Below are 19,046 nucleotides of genomic sequence, written 5' to 3'. Positions count from 1 at the left end.
GTTCTCAAGATGTATAGGCGGTGGTAGGAGACCAGTGTTTGCAATCCTTGTCAGAGCCGTATCTGGGGTTGAGGATGCTACTGCGGCAATATGTGATACTCGTGACAATCTGATGTCTCGAGTGCCTTTGGGTCTCGCTCCCTGTTTGTGCCATCGATTTGTAAGTCGATCGGCTTGTTTCTTGACACTCAGTATGGCCTGTCGAGGAGTACTAGATGCATGGGACTCACCGGCTGTATGCTGAGGGCGTCCATGGCTGATCTCTGTTGTGTGTTCCGTCTGGTTTGGTTGTCCCACAAATAACTTTGTTTCAAGAACTACAATCCTTTGTAAAAGTCTGTGGCAGTTAATGCAGCAAGTAGATTCCAGAGGAGGCATTTTCTCTTATCCTTTATGAGTGTAGACAGTTGTGATTTTCTCTTCCCCGGAATGTAAGCTTTCAGTGGGAGGCTGGTAAAGTAAAAAGAATTCTGCTTTTTTGTAGTAATCCAAGCGTTTGAGCACTGTGCTGATTAGCTGAAGTTAAAATTAGGTGATAAAAGGAGATAAAATATAAAAATATAAAAGCGATAGAGCAAAGCGCGGAGCAGTAAGCAAGAGCGTCCGAACAGTGGCAGAGCAGGAAGCCAGGCTGCTGAAGACCAGCCTGGCTTGGAAAATACATATATGCTTGTGTATACATATATGCTTGTTGCTTGTGCCAACCAGCCTGGCCTGGAAAATACATAAATGCTTGTGTATATATATATATATATATATATATATATACACACACACACACACACACACACTATATAAACAGCACTAATATTATACCGTGTATATAGGAATAAGGCATTATATATATATATAAAGTGGCATAACTGTTTTAAAAAAGTGGGTGGGACAGGTGTGTGTGTGTGTGTGGGGGGGGGGGGGGTTCATATATAAATCAGATATATGTACAATAATAATTTTAGGAAAAAATATCATTACGATGTCTAGAAATCAATTTCAATTGTAACGTTACGCTGCGTTTAATTTGTCTTTTAATGAGATCTACTAATATTGTTAGTGCCGATATTTTAGCACATTTTAGAGTGACCTTTTATTGTGGCCAGCCTAAGGCACACCTGTGCAATAATCATGCTGTCTAATCAGCATCTTGATATGCCACACCTGTGAGGTGGATGGATTATCTCGGCAAAGGAGAAGTGCTCACTAACACAAATTTAGACAGATTTGTGAACAATATTTGATAGAAATAGGCCTTTTGCGTACATAGAAAAAGTCTTAGATCTTTGAGTTCAGCTCATGAAAAATGGGGGGAAAAGCAAAAGTGTTGCGTTTATAATTTTGTTCAGTATAATGTATATATATATATATACAGTATATATATATATATATATATATATATATATATATACACACACACACACACACACACACAGTTCTCAGCGTAAATGAGTACACCCCCTTTGAAAACTAACATTTTAAACAATATCTCAATGAACACAAAAACAATTTCCAAAATGTTGACAAGACTAAGTTTAATATAATATCTGTTTAACTTATAACATGAAAGGTTAATAACATAACTTAGAATACACAATTTTCAGTTTAACTCAAATTGGGGTGATGCAAAAATGATTACACCCCACAACAAGTAGACTACATCTAGTACTTTGTATGGCCTCCATGATTTTTAATGACAGCACCAAGTCTTCTAGGCATGGAATGAACAAGTTGGCGACATTTTGCAACATCTACCTTTTTCCATTCTTCAAGAATGACCTCTTTTAGAGACTGGATGGAGAGTGATGCTCAACTTGTCTCTTCAGAATTCCCCATAGGTGTTCGATTGGGTTCAGATCAGGAGACATACTTGGCCACTGAATCACTTTCACCCTGTTCTTCTTCAGAAATCCAACAGTGGCCTTAGATGTGTGTTTAGGATAATTGTCATGTTGGAAAAGTACACGACGACCAAGGGCACGGAGTGATGGTAGCATCTTCTCTTTCAGTATAGAGCAGTACATCTGTGAATTCAGGATGCCATCAATGAAATGCAGCTCCCCGACACCAGCAGCACTCATGCAGCCCCACGTAAGGACACTGCCACCACCATGTTTCACTGTAGGCACCATGCATTTTTCTTTGCATTCCTCACCTTTGCGACGCCATACAGTTTTCAGTTCCAAAAACATTTATCTTGGTCTCATCACTCCAGAGTAAAGAGTCGCAGTAGTCTTCATCTTTGTCAGCATGGGCCCTGGCAAACTCTAGGTGGGCTTTTTTGTGCCTGGCCTTTAGGAGAGGCTTCGTTAGTGGACGGCACCCATGCATCCCATTCCTCTGCAGTGTACGCCATATTGTGTCACGGGAAATAGTCACCTCAGTTTGGCTTTCTACTTCTTTAGTTATCTGCAGTGAACTTGCATGCTGATTTTCTTCAACCCTTCTCATCAGAAGACGCTCCTGTAGAGTTGTTAACTTCCGTGGACGACCTGGACGTCTCTGTGAGATGGTTGCAGTTCCATCTTTTTAAAGATTTTGTACCACTTTTGCTACAGTATTCTGACTGATAAGTAAAGCTTTGCTGATCTTCACTTTTCTGGTGTAAAGAAATTATTTTCTTTCTCAGGTCTTGTGACATTTCTCTTCCATGTGGTGCCATTGCTGACAGCCTGAAATGGGAAGTAACACCAAACCTCAACTGTCTGCTGGACACCTGTGTAATGAATAATTAGACTCACCTCTGGTTGAATTCTTGTTAAATTAGACATTTGTAGTCTAAAATTTAGCTTTGCTCCAGACACTTTCAGTGGGATGTACTCATTTTTGCATCACCCTAATTTGAGTCAAACTGATAAATCTGTTCACTAAGTTATATTATTAACCTTACTTTCATGTTATAAGTTAAACAGATGTTATAGAAAACTTAGTCTTGTCAACATTTTGAAAATTGTTTTTGTGTTCATTGAGATATTGTTTAAAATGTTTATTTTCAAAGGGGGTGTACCCATTTACGCTGAGCACTGTATATACACACACATACATATATATATATACCACCAAAACAGTAAAAAAATAAAAAAAAATAAAAAAAATATGAATAAATATTACCATTAGTATTAATAAGACCAAGAAACAAAAACAACTGACGTCCAAGACAAGTAAATACCTACAACAATTCCTGGTCTTATCAATAGCCATCAACAGGCTTGATCTTTTTGCCCTCTTGCCTTTATCAAGATGGCCTTCTGGGCTGAAGAGCCAATGTTTGAGATGGGTTCAAGAGCTTTTCCTCTAATGCCTTTGCTCAGTTTCAGGCGATACCACCTAAATTATCCAGCCCATCCACATGAAGAGGCCTCTTCAGACTCACAATTTCGAGTGCCACTTTTAACCAAATTACTCACCTAATGCGAAGTTCAATATTTCCATCACATTCCATGAAAGCGGAGGACTAAACGACTTTTGCATTTTGAAACTTCTTCAGCACATTTATTTGCATTATGTCATTAACTGTGTAGCATTTGAGGATTGGCACAGCATGTGGCAACGAAACGGATGGAAAATTTGATTAGCGCAACGCTATGAGTCACAGCGGCGGCAAAACAAAACAACCCACAATGCCAAAAACTAGATCCGATACACTGCTCATACACAAGGGCATAAAAATAGAGTTCACTGACAAATCGCAAGACGTTGATTTTTCTTCATAATGCCTCAAAATCAGCTGATTCAATGAGAAAATAGGATGGAAAAAATTATTTACTCAACAGCAGGATCAAAGTCTCTCTGAGACGCCCTCAATCTGCTGTGTTATTCTGACAGCGCAGCTCAAACTACAGACACAGAAGTTGTTTTTTGTGCATTGGAGGCTGTCCCAGTGTGTCCTGTCCCAGAGCTGTAGGACATGACATAGTGTCCTGTTAGTTTATGGGTGGATGTTTGTGTCAGGCTGACAGGCTCACAGTGACGACTTTAAATCAAGTCCATCTCTGTCAGCAAGCAGCTTTAAGCTGGGCTGTACCTTAAGGCAACTAAGGAAATCATTCCAGATACAATCTTTAGAGGGGGAGCACTGATGCTCTTTGACAGCTCTTCCCCCCACCCCAGCACATAAACCTCAGCCAATGACAGGAATATTGAATACTACCTTCTTTCCACAAGTGTCACTATGAATCAGCAGTGCTGCATCTACCGTTGCACTTACAATTCATTCAGACGGACATCACAGCTGTTTGCTCAGGCATCTCTCACATAATACGGGCTGATATTTTAAATGACAATTTCAAAAGTATGACTTTTTAACCTTTAACTCATTTTTTTTGGTCCCACTTTATAATAGGTTTCTTAAAGTACTTGAGTCAAAAAAGTACTTGTTAAGTACAAAGTACTTGTGTTCATGTTGGATAAAAAACACTTTTGCTGCTATTGAGGTGGTATACGGAAAATGTTAGGGACAGGTTTGGTGGTATGGGTAGGTTTAAGGGTGAGTTAAGGTGTAAAGAAAGGGTCAACGGTGTAATTATAGATGCAATTACAAAGTTACATGCAGGTGCAATGTGAAAACATGTATTAACACAATGAGTGCATTGTATTAAATGATTCATTTAAATGTTATTACACAGTAGTGGAAGTGGATATTTCTTCAATATAAAAATGGACGAGTTACGCACCCAATATTATATACTTGGTTAAGGGTTTGTTGAAACCCCAAATATGAGCAATAATAGATTGTTTCAGGTCATTTATTTCAGTATTAATTTATTAGGTGCATATCATGGAAAAAATATAATATTTTTTTAGTTTTTTTTTTTTATACAAATCTTCTCCTACCTCCAGCAGAAAACGCATTTGTTGGCACAGGCCAGGCTCGGCGTGGTCTCCATACATCGATGCGATTCAATCCCGTAGAAGGTGTGTTTATAGCAGCCTCCTCTCCCTCTCAGCATTGACTAACAAAAAAAGGGGCAACATTGGTTTCATTTAATACAAAGAAAAACTGGTCCTGCCTGGAAAGATTGTGCAGCTTTAAAAAAGAAACTTGCTAAAGAGCCTTGACAACAAATCAATAGTAGGAAACCTACCTTAGTCCAACGACACAGTTTCACCCCGGAGTGACTTCCTATTAGTTTATACCCTACAGACCACAAAAAATAAAGAACAGATGGAAACAAGGCATGCAGAGATTAGCAAGTTTTCTGAGTACTGATTGAGCTACATATCCTCAAAAGACAAAAAGCATCTCACACTGCCTTTAAGCATAGAAATCAAATCCAAAACACTTCGTATTTTAAATACCAGCAGCTACTGGATTAGTCACCAACATGTTTGACTTTAGAGGTGGGAAATTTCACTAACATTGTTGGCCTGTTGTCAGGGAAACTTTATCATTGCTATCAATTATTGATCATTATACTATTTAAAAAAAGAAAGAAAATTCATGTCATGGTAAAAAATATAATACTACTATTTGTAAATAGTTTATACAAATGAATGTAGGCATCACAGTATTATAATGCACAGTATAAAAGATATAAGTTTTCATTACATAGTGTTTGAATGAGAAAAAAGTGCTCACTGTTCTTTTGAACTTTCTATTCGTCAAATATTAAGCAGCACAACTGTTTTCAACACTGATAATATTAGGAAATGTTTCTTGAACAGCAAATCAGCATATTATAATGATCTCTGAAGGATCACGTGACACTGAAGACTAGAGTAATGATGCTAAAAATTCAGCTTTGCATCACAGAAATAAATTACATTTGAAAATACATTAAAATAGAGAACAGACATTTTAAATTGTAAAAATTTTACATTAGTATTTTTGATCAATAAAATGCAGCCTTGATGAGCATGAAACTTTGTCTTTTTTATTTTTTTCAAATAAATAGTTTACCAACCCCAAACTTTTGAATGTTTGAAAATATATGTTCTATAAAACATCAACAGTATTTTCAAACACAAATGCTCATTAAAGTGGACATTTTTTCCCTTTTCTTTCATGCATAATTTGTACTCTAATAATGTGAATATTAGAGCAATTTCTACAATGCCCAAACATTTTCAAAACCTAATCTACAACCTTCACAAATCATTATTGTATTGACATCACAACCATAAGCACTTTTTTTATGACAAATCATCATAACAGCTTAAAACAGCAGTTTTTAACAGGTTGTGTTAGAGATGGAATAGAAGGCAATGCAATAGGGAGCCTGAAAGAAAAGGTGCATTTATATAATGTACACTCAGTACTAGCACAAGTATTTCCAGTTTACAGTTTGCACAGGATCTTAAACATCTAGCAGAGAAATGCCAGAAATTTTCCAACAAAGCTCCTCAATACATCTCGTACATACGTCCATAGACTCATTCTCCCACAACTGCGCTGCGTCTCCTTGGGGAATCAGACTCGATTTAGACTTTAATCCACATGTAAGGGCCATCACTGGGGCAACCAGCACTCCCTATAGCAGTCTTAAAGTCCCCCTGTGGTGAAAATTAAGTTTTTAAATGTTGTTTATATGTCTATGTGGTGTTTTTAATGTGCTTTAAGACAAACCATGCATGTGCAAATTCATAAGTATACACCATTGCTGAGAATTTTCTCCTTAAAACTGCAGTGAACTAAAGACAGTCTTAAAAACACGGTTTAAAATCACTGGTGTTTCTAACATAAACGACCTCGTAACCAATCATGCCAACGGAGGGCTTTAGCAGATCAACTATGCCATGAAGCAAAGGAGTCTCAAGAGAAGCCAGGTTACCCTGGTATTTTTTCCGTTGATGTGGAAAATCGGGTAGATTTTGCAATATAGCGAGTTTATGATGAACTATATGCCTTTCTCCACTGACGTTTTAAGTTTTTCAAAGCGTTTCTAATGATGCTGATTGTTAGAAGGTAGCGGTTTGACTGAGATGGCGAACGGGAACATGGTTTGTGTAACATTAGCAACACATTATTAGCTGTTTGATAACATAGTCAAGCAAAAGGCTAATCATATTAATTACAGTTATGTGTCTGACGTTGTAAGGAGCGATACCATTGTGCAGAGTTTACCTTAGTAAATTGGCCGAGCCAATCTCTGAGCTGATGCGGGCTAATTAGCATATTCATGGATACACGTATACTAAATGAAGCAAGGGTGTAGAGTTGCATTCAAGCTATTTTAAGGCATGAAGAAATATTTTACACAGGCAAAACCTTTAAATATGTAATTTTGGTGATCAATGATGAGTTTTAAGGGATAAAATGATTGACTACAGGGGGACTTTAATAAAACCGCAGAATATAAAGGCATCGCTCTGTGCTGAATGGGCTGTTAGAGTTCACATCACAGCTAAACGAGACTTCCTCTTGGAAGAGAACCAAACCTCTCTCAAAAACCACTTGGCACTGCATTGGATAGTTCTACCAAAATGTTTAATTGTCATCATTTGTGATGCATACAGACCTAAATAAATCATTATTCACCAAACATTATATTTGTCTCAAGACCAACAAGGACCAGTTTTTGTCCATTTTGGTATTAATAGCTAAATTACCATCCACTGTATACAGACAAAAACAATCTTTTGTGTTTGATGAAAGTAAGAAGAAAATGTGGTTGGGGGTGAGTAAACAATGTCAATTTTCATTTTTAGTGAGTTATTCCTCTCTTTTTCACAATTTCTCTCAACGTGCATGAAGGAGAGTAAGTGGTAAAAAAAGCAGAAGGAAAGAAGCTCCATACTAATGATCTCAATCTCTCTCTCCCATGTTCATTAGCTAAACTCCACATCAAACACATGTTCTTGTCTTTTATGTCTGCAAATAGCTCACTGGGGCTGAGGATATAAGGGAGGTGTTCGCTCGTCTCTCTCTGAAGAACCGCATCTGTTTGGATAGAGCCGGGATCAGAGAGCAGGTTTGGTTTCAGCTGTGAAGGCTCAATATTTGGGCAGCTGGAAGCAGAGATATGCTGAATTTTCACATCATGAGGATTCATGTGCATAGAAACTATGAAGCACTTTTGATCAGATTTGATATACAATCACGGTATTTGTAATGAATTAAAAGCATGCATTTCTCATTTATTCTATTATTGTGAGCAAACAGGAAATTATATGTAAAATGCTGAAAGTTAAAAATTAAAATTGTTTCTCTAAATGAATACAATATATTTTACTTGGATGCACCAATATGACTCATTAATACCCAGTGATATTTAGTTACATATATTTAGATACATATTTTTTTAACAAGAAATATTCATAAATGTAAAATGCCACAATACTGTAGATGTCTATGAATATTTCTGAATGGTGCCATCAATAAGTCGAAGCAGAGTTATGAATCAAACCAGCTAAATTGACAGTATAAACTGATTCAAATAAATAAATTAAACATAGCAGTTGTAGGCTATATGTATATATGCTATTTAATTAGGTGTTCAAGCACAAAGTGCTGAAAACCTATTGTAATTGTAAGGATTTTTATTATTATTATTATTTTTCTTCTGCCGTAAAACGCATTGTGCAGCCCAAACTGTAAGTGCTGGAGCTCTGAAACTTTGCCAGATGGTAGTACAAAAATCGAGGAGAGGTTATCAAAGTATGAGCCCGATTGGCCCATAGGTGGCGCCACAGCAACACGATTTACTAAAATGGCCATAACTCCTCAACCGTTTGTCCTAGAATCAAGATTTTCACATCCCTGTGATCCCTGGTTCAAGACGAACAAGATGTATATCTCGGATTGTCGATTTGAGCCTCGGAAAAATTTTTATGGCCGATTTTGTCCAAAACCTACTTTTGCAAACTAGTCCCTGGTTTTTGGCTTGATCTGAACCAAACTGGCGCAGAAATGTTCTGTGGAGTCTGACTATCAATAGTTATTGAGAAAAAGTTGAAAATTTGCATTTGGTTGGCCATAACAGAGGCATGTAGGAAATGGTTCATGGCAAAATGCAGTCAAAAGCCTATAAATCCTGAAGAAAAAGTCAGAACTTCACCAAAATTGATGAGCATATGTGTCATAACATGCTGAGGAAGCATGCAAAGTTTCATGGAGATTGGACAAAAGGTGGCGCTATAACCGCCAAAAAGGTCGCTTATTATTAGGTGTTCAAGCACAAAGTGCTGAAAACCTATTGTAATTGTAAGGATTTTTATTAGGTGTTCAAGCACGAAGTGCTGAAAACCTATTGTAATTGCTATTTGAAAAAAAAAAAGACCTAAAACGCATCGTGCAGCCCAAACCGTAAGGCCTAGAGACTTGAAACCTGGCCAGGTGCTAGGGCCTCAGTTTGGGGAGAACCTATCAGAGTATGACCCCGATTGGCCCATAGGTGGCGCCACAGCAACACGATTTACTAAAATGGCCATAACTCCTCAACCGTTTGTCCTAGAATCAAGATTTTCACATCCCTGTGATCCCTGGTTCAAGACGAACAAGATGTATATCTCGGATTGTCGATTTGAGCCTCGGAAAAATTTTTATGGCCGATTTTGTCCAAAACCTACTTTTGCAAACTAGTCCCTGGTTTTTGGCTTGATCTGAACCAAACTGGCGCAGAAATGTTCTGTGGAGTCTGACTATCAATGGTTATTGAGAAAAAGTTGAAAATTTGCATTTGGTTGGCCATAACAGAGGCATGTAGGAAATGGTTCATGGCAAAATGCAGTCAAAAGCCTATAAATCCTGAAGAAAAAGTCAAAACTTCACCAAAATTGATGAGCATATGTGTCATGCCATGCTGAGGAAGCATGCAAAGTTTCATGGAGATTGGACAAAAGGTGGCGCTATAACCGCCAAAAAGGTCGCTTATTATTAGGTGTTCAAGCACAAAGTGCTGAAAACCTATTGTATTCGTTCCGATTTTTAGGTGTTCAAGCACGAAGTGCTGAAAACCTATTGTATTTGTAAGGATTTTTAGGTGTTCAAGCACGAAGTGCTGAAAACCTATTGTATTTGTAAGGATTTTTATTAGGTGTTCAAGCACGAAGTGCTGAAAACCTATTGTATTTGTACTGATTTTTAGGTGTTCAAGCACGAAGTGCTGAAAACCTATTGTATTCGTTCCGATTTTTATTATTATTATTATTATTATTCTCCTGTAAAACGCATCGTGCAGCCCAAACCGTAAGTGCTGGAGAGTTGAAACTTTGTCAGATGGTAGTACAAAAATCGAGGAGAGGTTATCAAAGTATGAGCCCGATTGGCCTATAGGTGGCGCTACAGCGATCAATTGCGCAAAACTGCTCATAACTCCTAAACCGTATGTCGTAGACTCAAGTGTCTTATATCATTGGAAAGCTGGAGGCCTGAAGTAAAAAATGTATATCTCCGATTTCATTTCCGGTATGCAAATTTTTCCGCCATTTTGAATTTTGTCAAAAACCTAATTTTGCGAACTAGTCCCTGGTTTTTCGCACGATCAAAACCAAACAAATGCATACATGTTCTCTGGAGTCTGATTATCAATCGTTATCGAAAAAAAGTTGAATTTTCGATTTCCGGTTGCTAGGGGGAGTAAAATGATCGTTGTGGGAGGAGCCTATTTTACTAAAATGGCTATAACTCGAGAAGTAAATGAGATATCTTCACCAAACTCAAGAGACATGTGTATGAGGACAGTCCGAGGTCACAGTAAAAATATCGCGACGATCGAACACTAGGTGGCGCTATAACATAAAAAAAGCATGAAAAGGGCTATGACCACCTGACCGTTAGTCCGATTGACTTGAAAGTTGGTATGCAGTGTCTTGGTCCAAGGCCCCATGTATGCGTATGAGGAAATTGGCGTAACTCAAAAAACATGGCCGCCATTGGCCAATGAATTTGAGCACCTATTAGACGAGGTTAACGAAGGCCGATCGGAACGAAACTCGATGGGCATGTTCAACTCATGGCCCAAGAGGTCTGTAAGAGTTTTGAAAGAAATCGGCCACTAGTTGGCGCTAACGAGTTTTACGGCTCTGTAATCACGTGGTGTTGCACACATCCCCACAATATGCATATAATTTGATAGATCTCCTCATGTTGAACAACTTTGCCTCTAGAACCATTGCTGTCAATCAAATCGTTCATTAAATATTCACGAATATGTTAAAAACCTACTTTTGCGAACTAGTCCCTGGTTTTTCGCCCGATCGGAACCAGACCAGTCTAGGTCAATTCTCTGGACTCTTTAGATCAATAATTATCGACAAAAAGTTGAACTTTTGCATTTTTCGTATGGCTATAATAGGGTTATTTAGAAAAGGGGCGTGTCAAAATACACTCAAAAGCCTATAAATCATAAATAAAAACTCAGAACTTGACAAAAATTGATGAGCATATGTGTCATACCATGGTGAAGAAGCATGCAAAGTTTCATGGAGATCGGACAATAGGTGGCGCTATAACTGTTGAAAAGCTTTAAAACCATGCATTTCCTATGGTAAATTGCCTGTATTGGCTGTAAATGGTCTTTTCCATCTATGATCGTAAAATTCTCATATCTTACTGTTTAAAACCAGTGCAGTACAATTATCTGGACTCTCTAGATCAATAATTATCAGAAAAGGTATAATTTATTCATTTGAATGGCTATAATAGTGTAAATTGGATGGCTAAAACATTTTGGATGGCTATAACAGCCAATAAGTGGTATTTTACTGCCCCCTGCTGTCATTTCATCATACTACTCCCTAATATTGGTATATATAATTGAAATTTAGACTTTATTAAATCATTATTTTAACATTTACAATCACATTTTGTCCAAATTCATCTATTGGAGTATTATGGACTGCATTTATTTATTTTGTTTATTACTATTTACAATTGTGTCACAGGAAGGCTGAAAACGAAAGTATAATGTTGGGCCACGCCCCCCCAAGTACAAATTCACTCATAACTCGAAAACAGAAAGTCGCTGCACGCTCAAATTTTGATGGTAAGATTCTCTCGGGGTTCTTGATCCAAATCTATCGTCGCGGGGCTCGGGAACTTTGAAAGGGCCCGTCCTCATCTAGTTTCGATTCGAGTATGGTGCGATTTGGCCTGGGCATTCCCGAGATATAAGCCCACAAAGATATGCATTTCAACGGACATCGGACAACGGCCTCTAACACTATCTAAGTTCTGAGTTTCAGATTTTTTCATTGTCTCGTTCCCGAGATAAAAGTGAAAACCAAATTTCCATTCATTCATTTCAACTGTATAGTCTGTAATATCACTGTTGTCCAATAGATGAAGCAGCAGCATTAGACATTTTGGTAACACTTTACAATAAGGTTCATTAGTTAACTACATTAGTTAACATTAACTAAGAATGAACAATACTCCTTCAGCATTTGTTAATCTTTGTTAATGTTAATTTCAACATTTACAAATACTTTATTAAAATCTTGCTAACATTAGTTAATGCACTGTGAACTAACATGAACTAACAATGAACAGCTGGATTTGTATTAACTGACGTTAACAAAGATGAACAAAAACAGTAACAAATGTATTGCTCATGGTTAGTTCATGTTAATTAATACATTAACCAATGTTTAATAAATGAACCTTATTGTAAAGTGTTACCGACATTTTTAATCTTTTTTATCAGCTTTCAGCATTGGCTAACAAACAAATGCTTAAAGCATATAGTTTTATATTATTACATCACAAAGAAATATGTGAAATGCATGCTTATACACCATTAAAAGAGATTTTCACAATAACATATCCCGTGTGTGTGTGTGTGTGTGTGCAAAGCACTTGTGAAAACACTTTATTAATAAGTAGAGTGACCAGCAGAGGGCAGTAGAAGACCACTTATTGGCTCACTTTCATTTTGACACTTGATTAGGGATGGGAATTGATAAGAATTTAACGATTCCGATTCCATTATCGATATTGCTTATCGATTCGATTCCTTATCGATTCTCATTGGGTGAGGGGATTAAGTACAAATTTGTTTGTTTGTATTAACTTATTGAACTTATAACTTATTTTGTTTGTTAATTATTATTAACTCGCTGACACAGCACAGAGTATTAGGGGTGTGAACCTACACTGGTCTCACGGTTCGGTTCGATTACGATTATCATGTTATCGATTCAGTTCAATTCGATATCTCGATGCATTACATGCACTGCGTCCTCAATTTTACTTCAAAAGTGATGTGTGTGTGCGTGCGCGTGTTCACCGGTTCGTGAAGTCGCAGTGACACAAACAGTGACATTCCAGTTTAAGTTTAATGGGACTAAAGTCTGTTCATGATGTGTGTCCAAATGTTTCTGCATATTGGAGGCGAAATGGAAATTTTACACGTGATGCAGCAAGTGACCATATTGTTATGAGCAAGGATGTAGTGCCCAGCTAGCAAAAAGTCATCTATTAGACGTTGAATAGACGTAAATCTATCGTAAATCAACGTCTTATTATGGTCCACTGAAGGTTGAAAATGAAAATTGAAAAGACGTCAAATTTAATTTATTAATTAATTAATTTTATTTTAGCATACAGTTCATCGGTGTCTAAACGTATGCATAGCACTGTATATAACAGACTTATCCTGTCTTAGATTATCAGTTGAAAACACGTAGTCAAACAGTCCAGCCGAAACTACTTAGTTGAAATCACGTCGTAAACCAATCCAAGGTGGACCGACTTTTTTTCAACCATATTTCAACGTTGAAAGACGGTAATTGTTTACTGGGTGGAGGCAAAACGAACGTAAACGCCGTTTACGCACCTCCCAATATTCGGAAATAGCGTTTACCCACCTCCAAAGTGTGTTTAACCACCTCTAAATAGCGTTTATCCACCTCTAAATAGCCCGTAGTTCCTAAGACATTTTAAATTAAGCTTATGTCGTTTTAGTTTCATATTGTTCATTATTAGTTTCATAGGTTGTTAAAACTAAGACTAACTCTTTCATATTGCGCTGCATTACTGTCAGTGTTGGTGACTTTTACTGACGGACGGTAAGGTTGCGCTGTTGACGCTCGCGCAGCCTCTCGAGGAGAAATCTACACAAATGAGCGCACACACACACACTCAGTTAACCAGTTAACAACATACTGCCTATAAAAATCTAAATGTGGAGTTTTTATATTTTTAACATATGTTAAGCAACCTCAATTATTTTTCCTGAACACCATCATGATTGAAAATGTGACATTTCCTACAACAGTTCAATAAACAGTTAAAATTAAGTCACTTACATTTTAGATGCAATATTGGCTGTTTTTGTTCTGTTTCAGCAGCGAAAATAGTTCCAAACAAAAATCACAGCAGAACCACGGCGCATCTCACAGTAACACTCAACCTGTTTTCATTACTGAATGATTCAGCATTTTGAACGAATCGATTGAGTCAAAGATTCAATGACCCATTCATAAATATCTGTCTCATTCTTGAATGAATCAGCCGTTTGAACGAATCGTTTGTTTGTTTGTTTGAATGAATGAATCAATGACTCACTCATTAAGACGGTCGCCTGCCGCCACCTACTGGCGGTTTAGTGTTATGTTTAAAAGTAGTATCATTCTTTCCAATGTTTCTTATATGTAAATTTAAATCAATTTCATAACATTATTTTACACAATTGTAATTTTTCAGTGTAAATTATTTAATTTGATCAGCCCCTAGGGTAACAGCCCTATAGTGTCTTATTATTCTAAATAATTGAATTTATTGACCAAATGTATGAATTTAAAATGAAAGATGAAGCATACATTTAATAATATAGGGGGAGGGGACACCCTTTAAAGGTGCAGATATTACAATATGCCGATTTAAATATCAAAGCTGATTGAACACTGATGAGAATAATCAGAATAAATGAGAATATTGTTTCAGAATAAATTAACACACACACCAAAAAAAAAAAATCCGGACGAGCAATTTTTTTACTCAGACAAGTGAATGACAGATTTACTTGTCCGAAGGACAAGTGAAAGGCTTAATGTCGAGCAATGTTAGCAATGTCATCAGGTAGGCAGTGGCCCACCTTACCGGGTGACCACGTCGTGGTCCACCAGAATTTATAGTTTACCCACCTCTTTTTTTACCACTACACCTCTGGTTATGAGGCGCCGTCATACTCTCATTGAGTATGTGCGCGAGTTTGAGTGTGTGTGTGCTCGCGTCTCGTATGAGTATGTGCGTGGAGAGTTTGTGTGTGCGCGTGTGCGTCTCATATGAGTATGTGCCTGGATTTATTTAGCTTTAAATACAAAAAATACCCCCTTAATATTACACAATAACACAATCATATTTTGTCAAAGTTTATCACTTCATTTAATTGACACTTCACATTAATGCTAGCAATATGGTGCATCATTGTAAACCACGATAGAAACATGGTAAATCATTGTAAACAATACTAGTACATGGTGTATCATGGGAAATCATGCTACAATCCTGCGGTAAATCATTCTAGAATGTGGTATATCATGGTAAATCATCCTATAACATGGTAAATCATGCTAGAATCATATTAAATCATACTAGAATATGTTCAATTGTGGTAAATCATGCTAGAACAGGATAAATCATGGTGAATCATACTAGAACTTGGTATATCATGGTAAACTATGGTAAATCATGCTAGATTCATGGTAAATCATACTGGAACATTGTAAATAATGAAAAATCACACTGAAATGTGGTATATCATGGTAAATCATGCTTAAACATGGTCTATTCTATCTATGATCTCAGTGGTTAAATGCTTGCTACATACAACTTAATGTCTTTTGATGCTTTTGTGCTTAACGGCCATAAAAGGCCTTAACTGCTTGAACACCGCTAAATGCTGCTTGCAGCTTTAATTATTATTATTATTATTAGGTGTTCAAGCACAAAGTGCTGAAAACCTATTGTAATTGTAAGGATTTTTATTATTAGGTGTTCAAGCACGAAGTGCTGAAAACCTATTGTAATTGCTATTTGAAAAAAAAAAAAAACCTAAAACGCATCGTGCAGCGCAAACCGTAAGGCCTAGAGACTTGAAACCTGGCCAGGTGCTAGGGCCTCGGTTTGGGGAGAACCTATCAGAGTATGACCCTGATTGGCCCATAGGTGGCGCTACAGCAACCAAAAGTACTAAATTAACCATAACTCATCGACCGTTTGACCTAGAATCTAGATTTGGCATGTAGGAAATGGTTCATGGCAAAATGCAGTCAAAAGCCTATAAATCCTGAAGAAAAAGTCAGAACTTCACCAAAATTGATGAGCATATGTGTCATAACATGCTGAGGAAGCATGCAAAGTTTCATGGAGATTGGACAAAAGGTGGCGCTATAACCGCCAAAAAGGTCGCTTATTATTAGGTGTTCAAGCACAAAGTGCTGAAAACCTATTGTAATTGTAAGGATTTTTATTATTATTATTATTTTTCTTCTGCCGTAAAACGCATTGTGCAGCCCAAACTGTAAGTGCTGGAGCTCTGAAACTTTGCCAGATGGTAGTACAAAAATCGAGGAGAGGTTATCAAAGTATGAGCCCGATTGGCCCATAGGTGGCGCCACAGCAACACGATTTACTAAAATGGCCATAACTCCTCAACCGTTTGTCCTAGAATCAAGATTTTCACATCCCTGTGATCCCTGGTTCAAGACGAACAAGATGTATATCTCGGATTGTCGATTTGAGCCTCGGAAAAATTTTTATGGCCGATTTTGTCCAAAACCTACTTTTGCAAACTAGTCCCTGGTTTTTGGCTTGATCTGAACCAAACTGGCGCAGAAATGTTCTGTGGAGTCTGACTATCAATAGTTATTGAGAAAAAGTTGAAAATTTGCATTTGGTTGGCCATAACAGAGGCATGTAGGAAATGGTTCATGGCAAAATGCAGTCAAAAGCCTATAAATCCTGAAGAAAAAGTCAGAACTTCACCAAAATTGATGAGCATATGTGTCATAACATGCTGAGGAAGCATGCAAAGTTTCATGGAGATTGGACAAAAGGTGGCGCTATAACCGCCAAAAAGGTCGCTTATTATTAGGTGTTCAAGCACAAAGTGCTGAAAACCTATTGTAATTGTAAGGATTTTTATTATTATTATTATTTTTCTTCTGCCGTAAAACGCATTGTGCAGCCCAAACTGTAAGTGCTGGAGCTCTGAAACTTTGCCAGATGGTAGTACAAAAATCGAGGAGAGGTTATCAAAGTATGAGCCCGATTGGCCCATAGGTGGCGCCACAGCAACACGATTTACTAAAATGGCCATAACTCCTCAACCGTTTGTCCTAGAATCAAGATTTTCACATCCCTGTGATCCCTGGTTCAAGACGAACAAGATGTATATCTCGGATTGTCGATTTGAGCCTCGGAAAAATTTTTATGGCCGATTTTGTCCAAAACCTACTTTTGCAAACTAGTCCCTGGTTTTTGGCTTGATCTGAACCAAACTGGCGCAGAAATGTTCTGTGGAGTCTGACTATCAATAGTTATTGAGAAAAAGTTGAAAATTTGCATTTGGTTGGCCATAACAGAGGCATGTAGGAAATGGTTCATGGCAAAATGCAGTCAAAAGCCTATAAATCCTGAAGAAAAAGTCAGAACTTCACCAAAATTGATGAGCATATGTGTCATAACATGCTGAGGAAGCATGCAAAGTTTCATGGAGATTGGACAAAAGGTGGCGCTATAACCGCCAAAAAGGTCGCTTATTATTAGGTGTTCAAGCACAAAGTGCTGAAAACCTATTGTAATTGTAAGGATTTTTATTAGGTGTTCAAGCACGAAGTGCTGAAAACCTATTGTAATTGCTATTTGAAAAAAAAAAAGACCTAAAACGCATCGTGCAGCCCAAACCGTAAGGCCTAGAGACTTGAAACCTGGCCAGGTGCTAGGGCCTCAGTTTGGGGAGAACCTATCAGAGTATGACCCCGATTGGCCCATAGGTGGCGCCACAGCAACACGATTTACTAAAATGGCCATAACTCCTCAACCGTTTGTCCTAGAATCAAGATTTTCACATCCCTGTGATCCCTGGTTCAAGACGAACAAGATGTATATCTCGGATTGTCGATTTGAGCCTCGGAAAAATTTTTATGGCCGATTTTGTCCAAAACCTACTTTTGCAAACTAGTCCCTGGTTTTTGGCTTGATCTGAACCAAACTGGCGCAGAAATGTTCTGTGGAGTCTGACTATCAATGGTTATTGAGAAAAAGTTGAAAATTTGCATTTGGTTGGCCATAACAGAGGCATGTAGGAAATGGTTCATGGCAAAATGCAGTCAAAAGCCTATAAATCCTGAAGAAAAAGTCAAAACTTCACCAAAATTGATGAGCATATGTGTCATGCCATGCTGAGGAAGCATGCAAAGTTTCATGGAGATTGGACAAAAGGTGGCGCTATAACCGCCAAAAAGGTCGCTTATTATTAGGTGTTCAAGCACAAAGTGCTGAAAACCTATTGTATTCGTTCCGATTTTTAGGTGTTCAAGCACGAAGTGCTGAAAACCTATTGTATTTGTAAGGATTTTTAGGTGTTCAAGCACGAAGTGCTGAAAACCTATTGTATTTGTAAGGATTTTTATTAGGTGTTCAAGCACGAAGTGCTGAAAACCTATTGTATTTGTACTGATTTTTATTATTATTATTATTAGGTGTTCAAGCACAAAGTGCTGAAAACCTATTGTAATTGTAAGGATTTTTATTATTAGGTGTTCAAGCACGAAGTGCTGAAAACCTATTGTAATTGCTATTTGAAAAAAAAAAAAAACCTAAAACGCATCGTGCAGCGCAAACCGTAAGGCCTAGAGACTTGAAACCTGGCCAGGTGCTAGGGCCTCGGTTTGGGGAGAACCTATCAGAGTATGACCCTGATTGGCCCATAGGTGGCGCTACAGCAACCAAAAGTACTAAATTAACCATAACTCATCGACCGTTTGACCTAGAATCTAGATTTGTACACCACTGTGTTCCTTGGCTCAATACGGACAAGATGTATATCTCGGATTGTCGATTTGAGCAAAAAAAAATTTGTTATGGCCAATTTTGTCCAAAACCTACTTTTGCGAACTAGTCCCTGGTTTTTTCCCTGATCGGAACCAGACCAGTCTAGGACAATTCT

The 19,046-nt window shown here is 37.6% G+C and overlaps 1 protein-coding gene across 2 annotated transcripts in view; it reads right to left on the bottom strand.

Moving 5' to 3' along the window:
• tyw1 (tRNA-yW synthesizing protein 1 homolog (S. cerevisiae)) overlaps positions 1-19,046 on the bottom strand; it is a 194,347-nt gene that overhangs the window by 35,687 nt on the left and 139,614 nt on the right. For both annotated transcript variants that reach the window (XM_056243113.1, XM_056243114.1), the window contains 2 exons: positions 5,079-5,131; positions 4,828-4,946 (listed from right to left, as the gene is read on the bottom strand). In XM_056243113.1, the coding sequence (XP_056099088.1) occupies positions 4,828-4,946; positions 5,079-5,131 (172 nt within the window). The remainder of the gene's footprint in view (positions 1-4,827; positions 4,947-5,078; positions 5,132-19,046) is intronic.

This window comes from Rhinichthys klamathensis, unplaced genomic scaffold, assembly GCF_029890125.1.
Source record: "Rhinichthys klamathensis goyatoka isolate OS25496 unplaced genomic scaffold, OSU_Roscu_1.1 h1tg000781l_1, whole genome shotgun sequence".
Classification (NCBI taxonomy): domain Eukaryota; kingdom Metazoa; phylum Chordata; class Actinopteri; order Cypriniformes; family Leuciscidae; genus Rhinichthys; species Rhinichthys klamathensis.
This window is presented reverse-complemented; position numbering and strand designations above follow the sequence as displayed.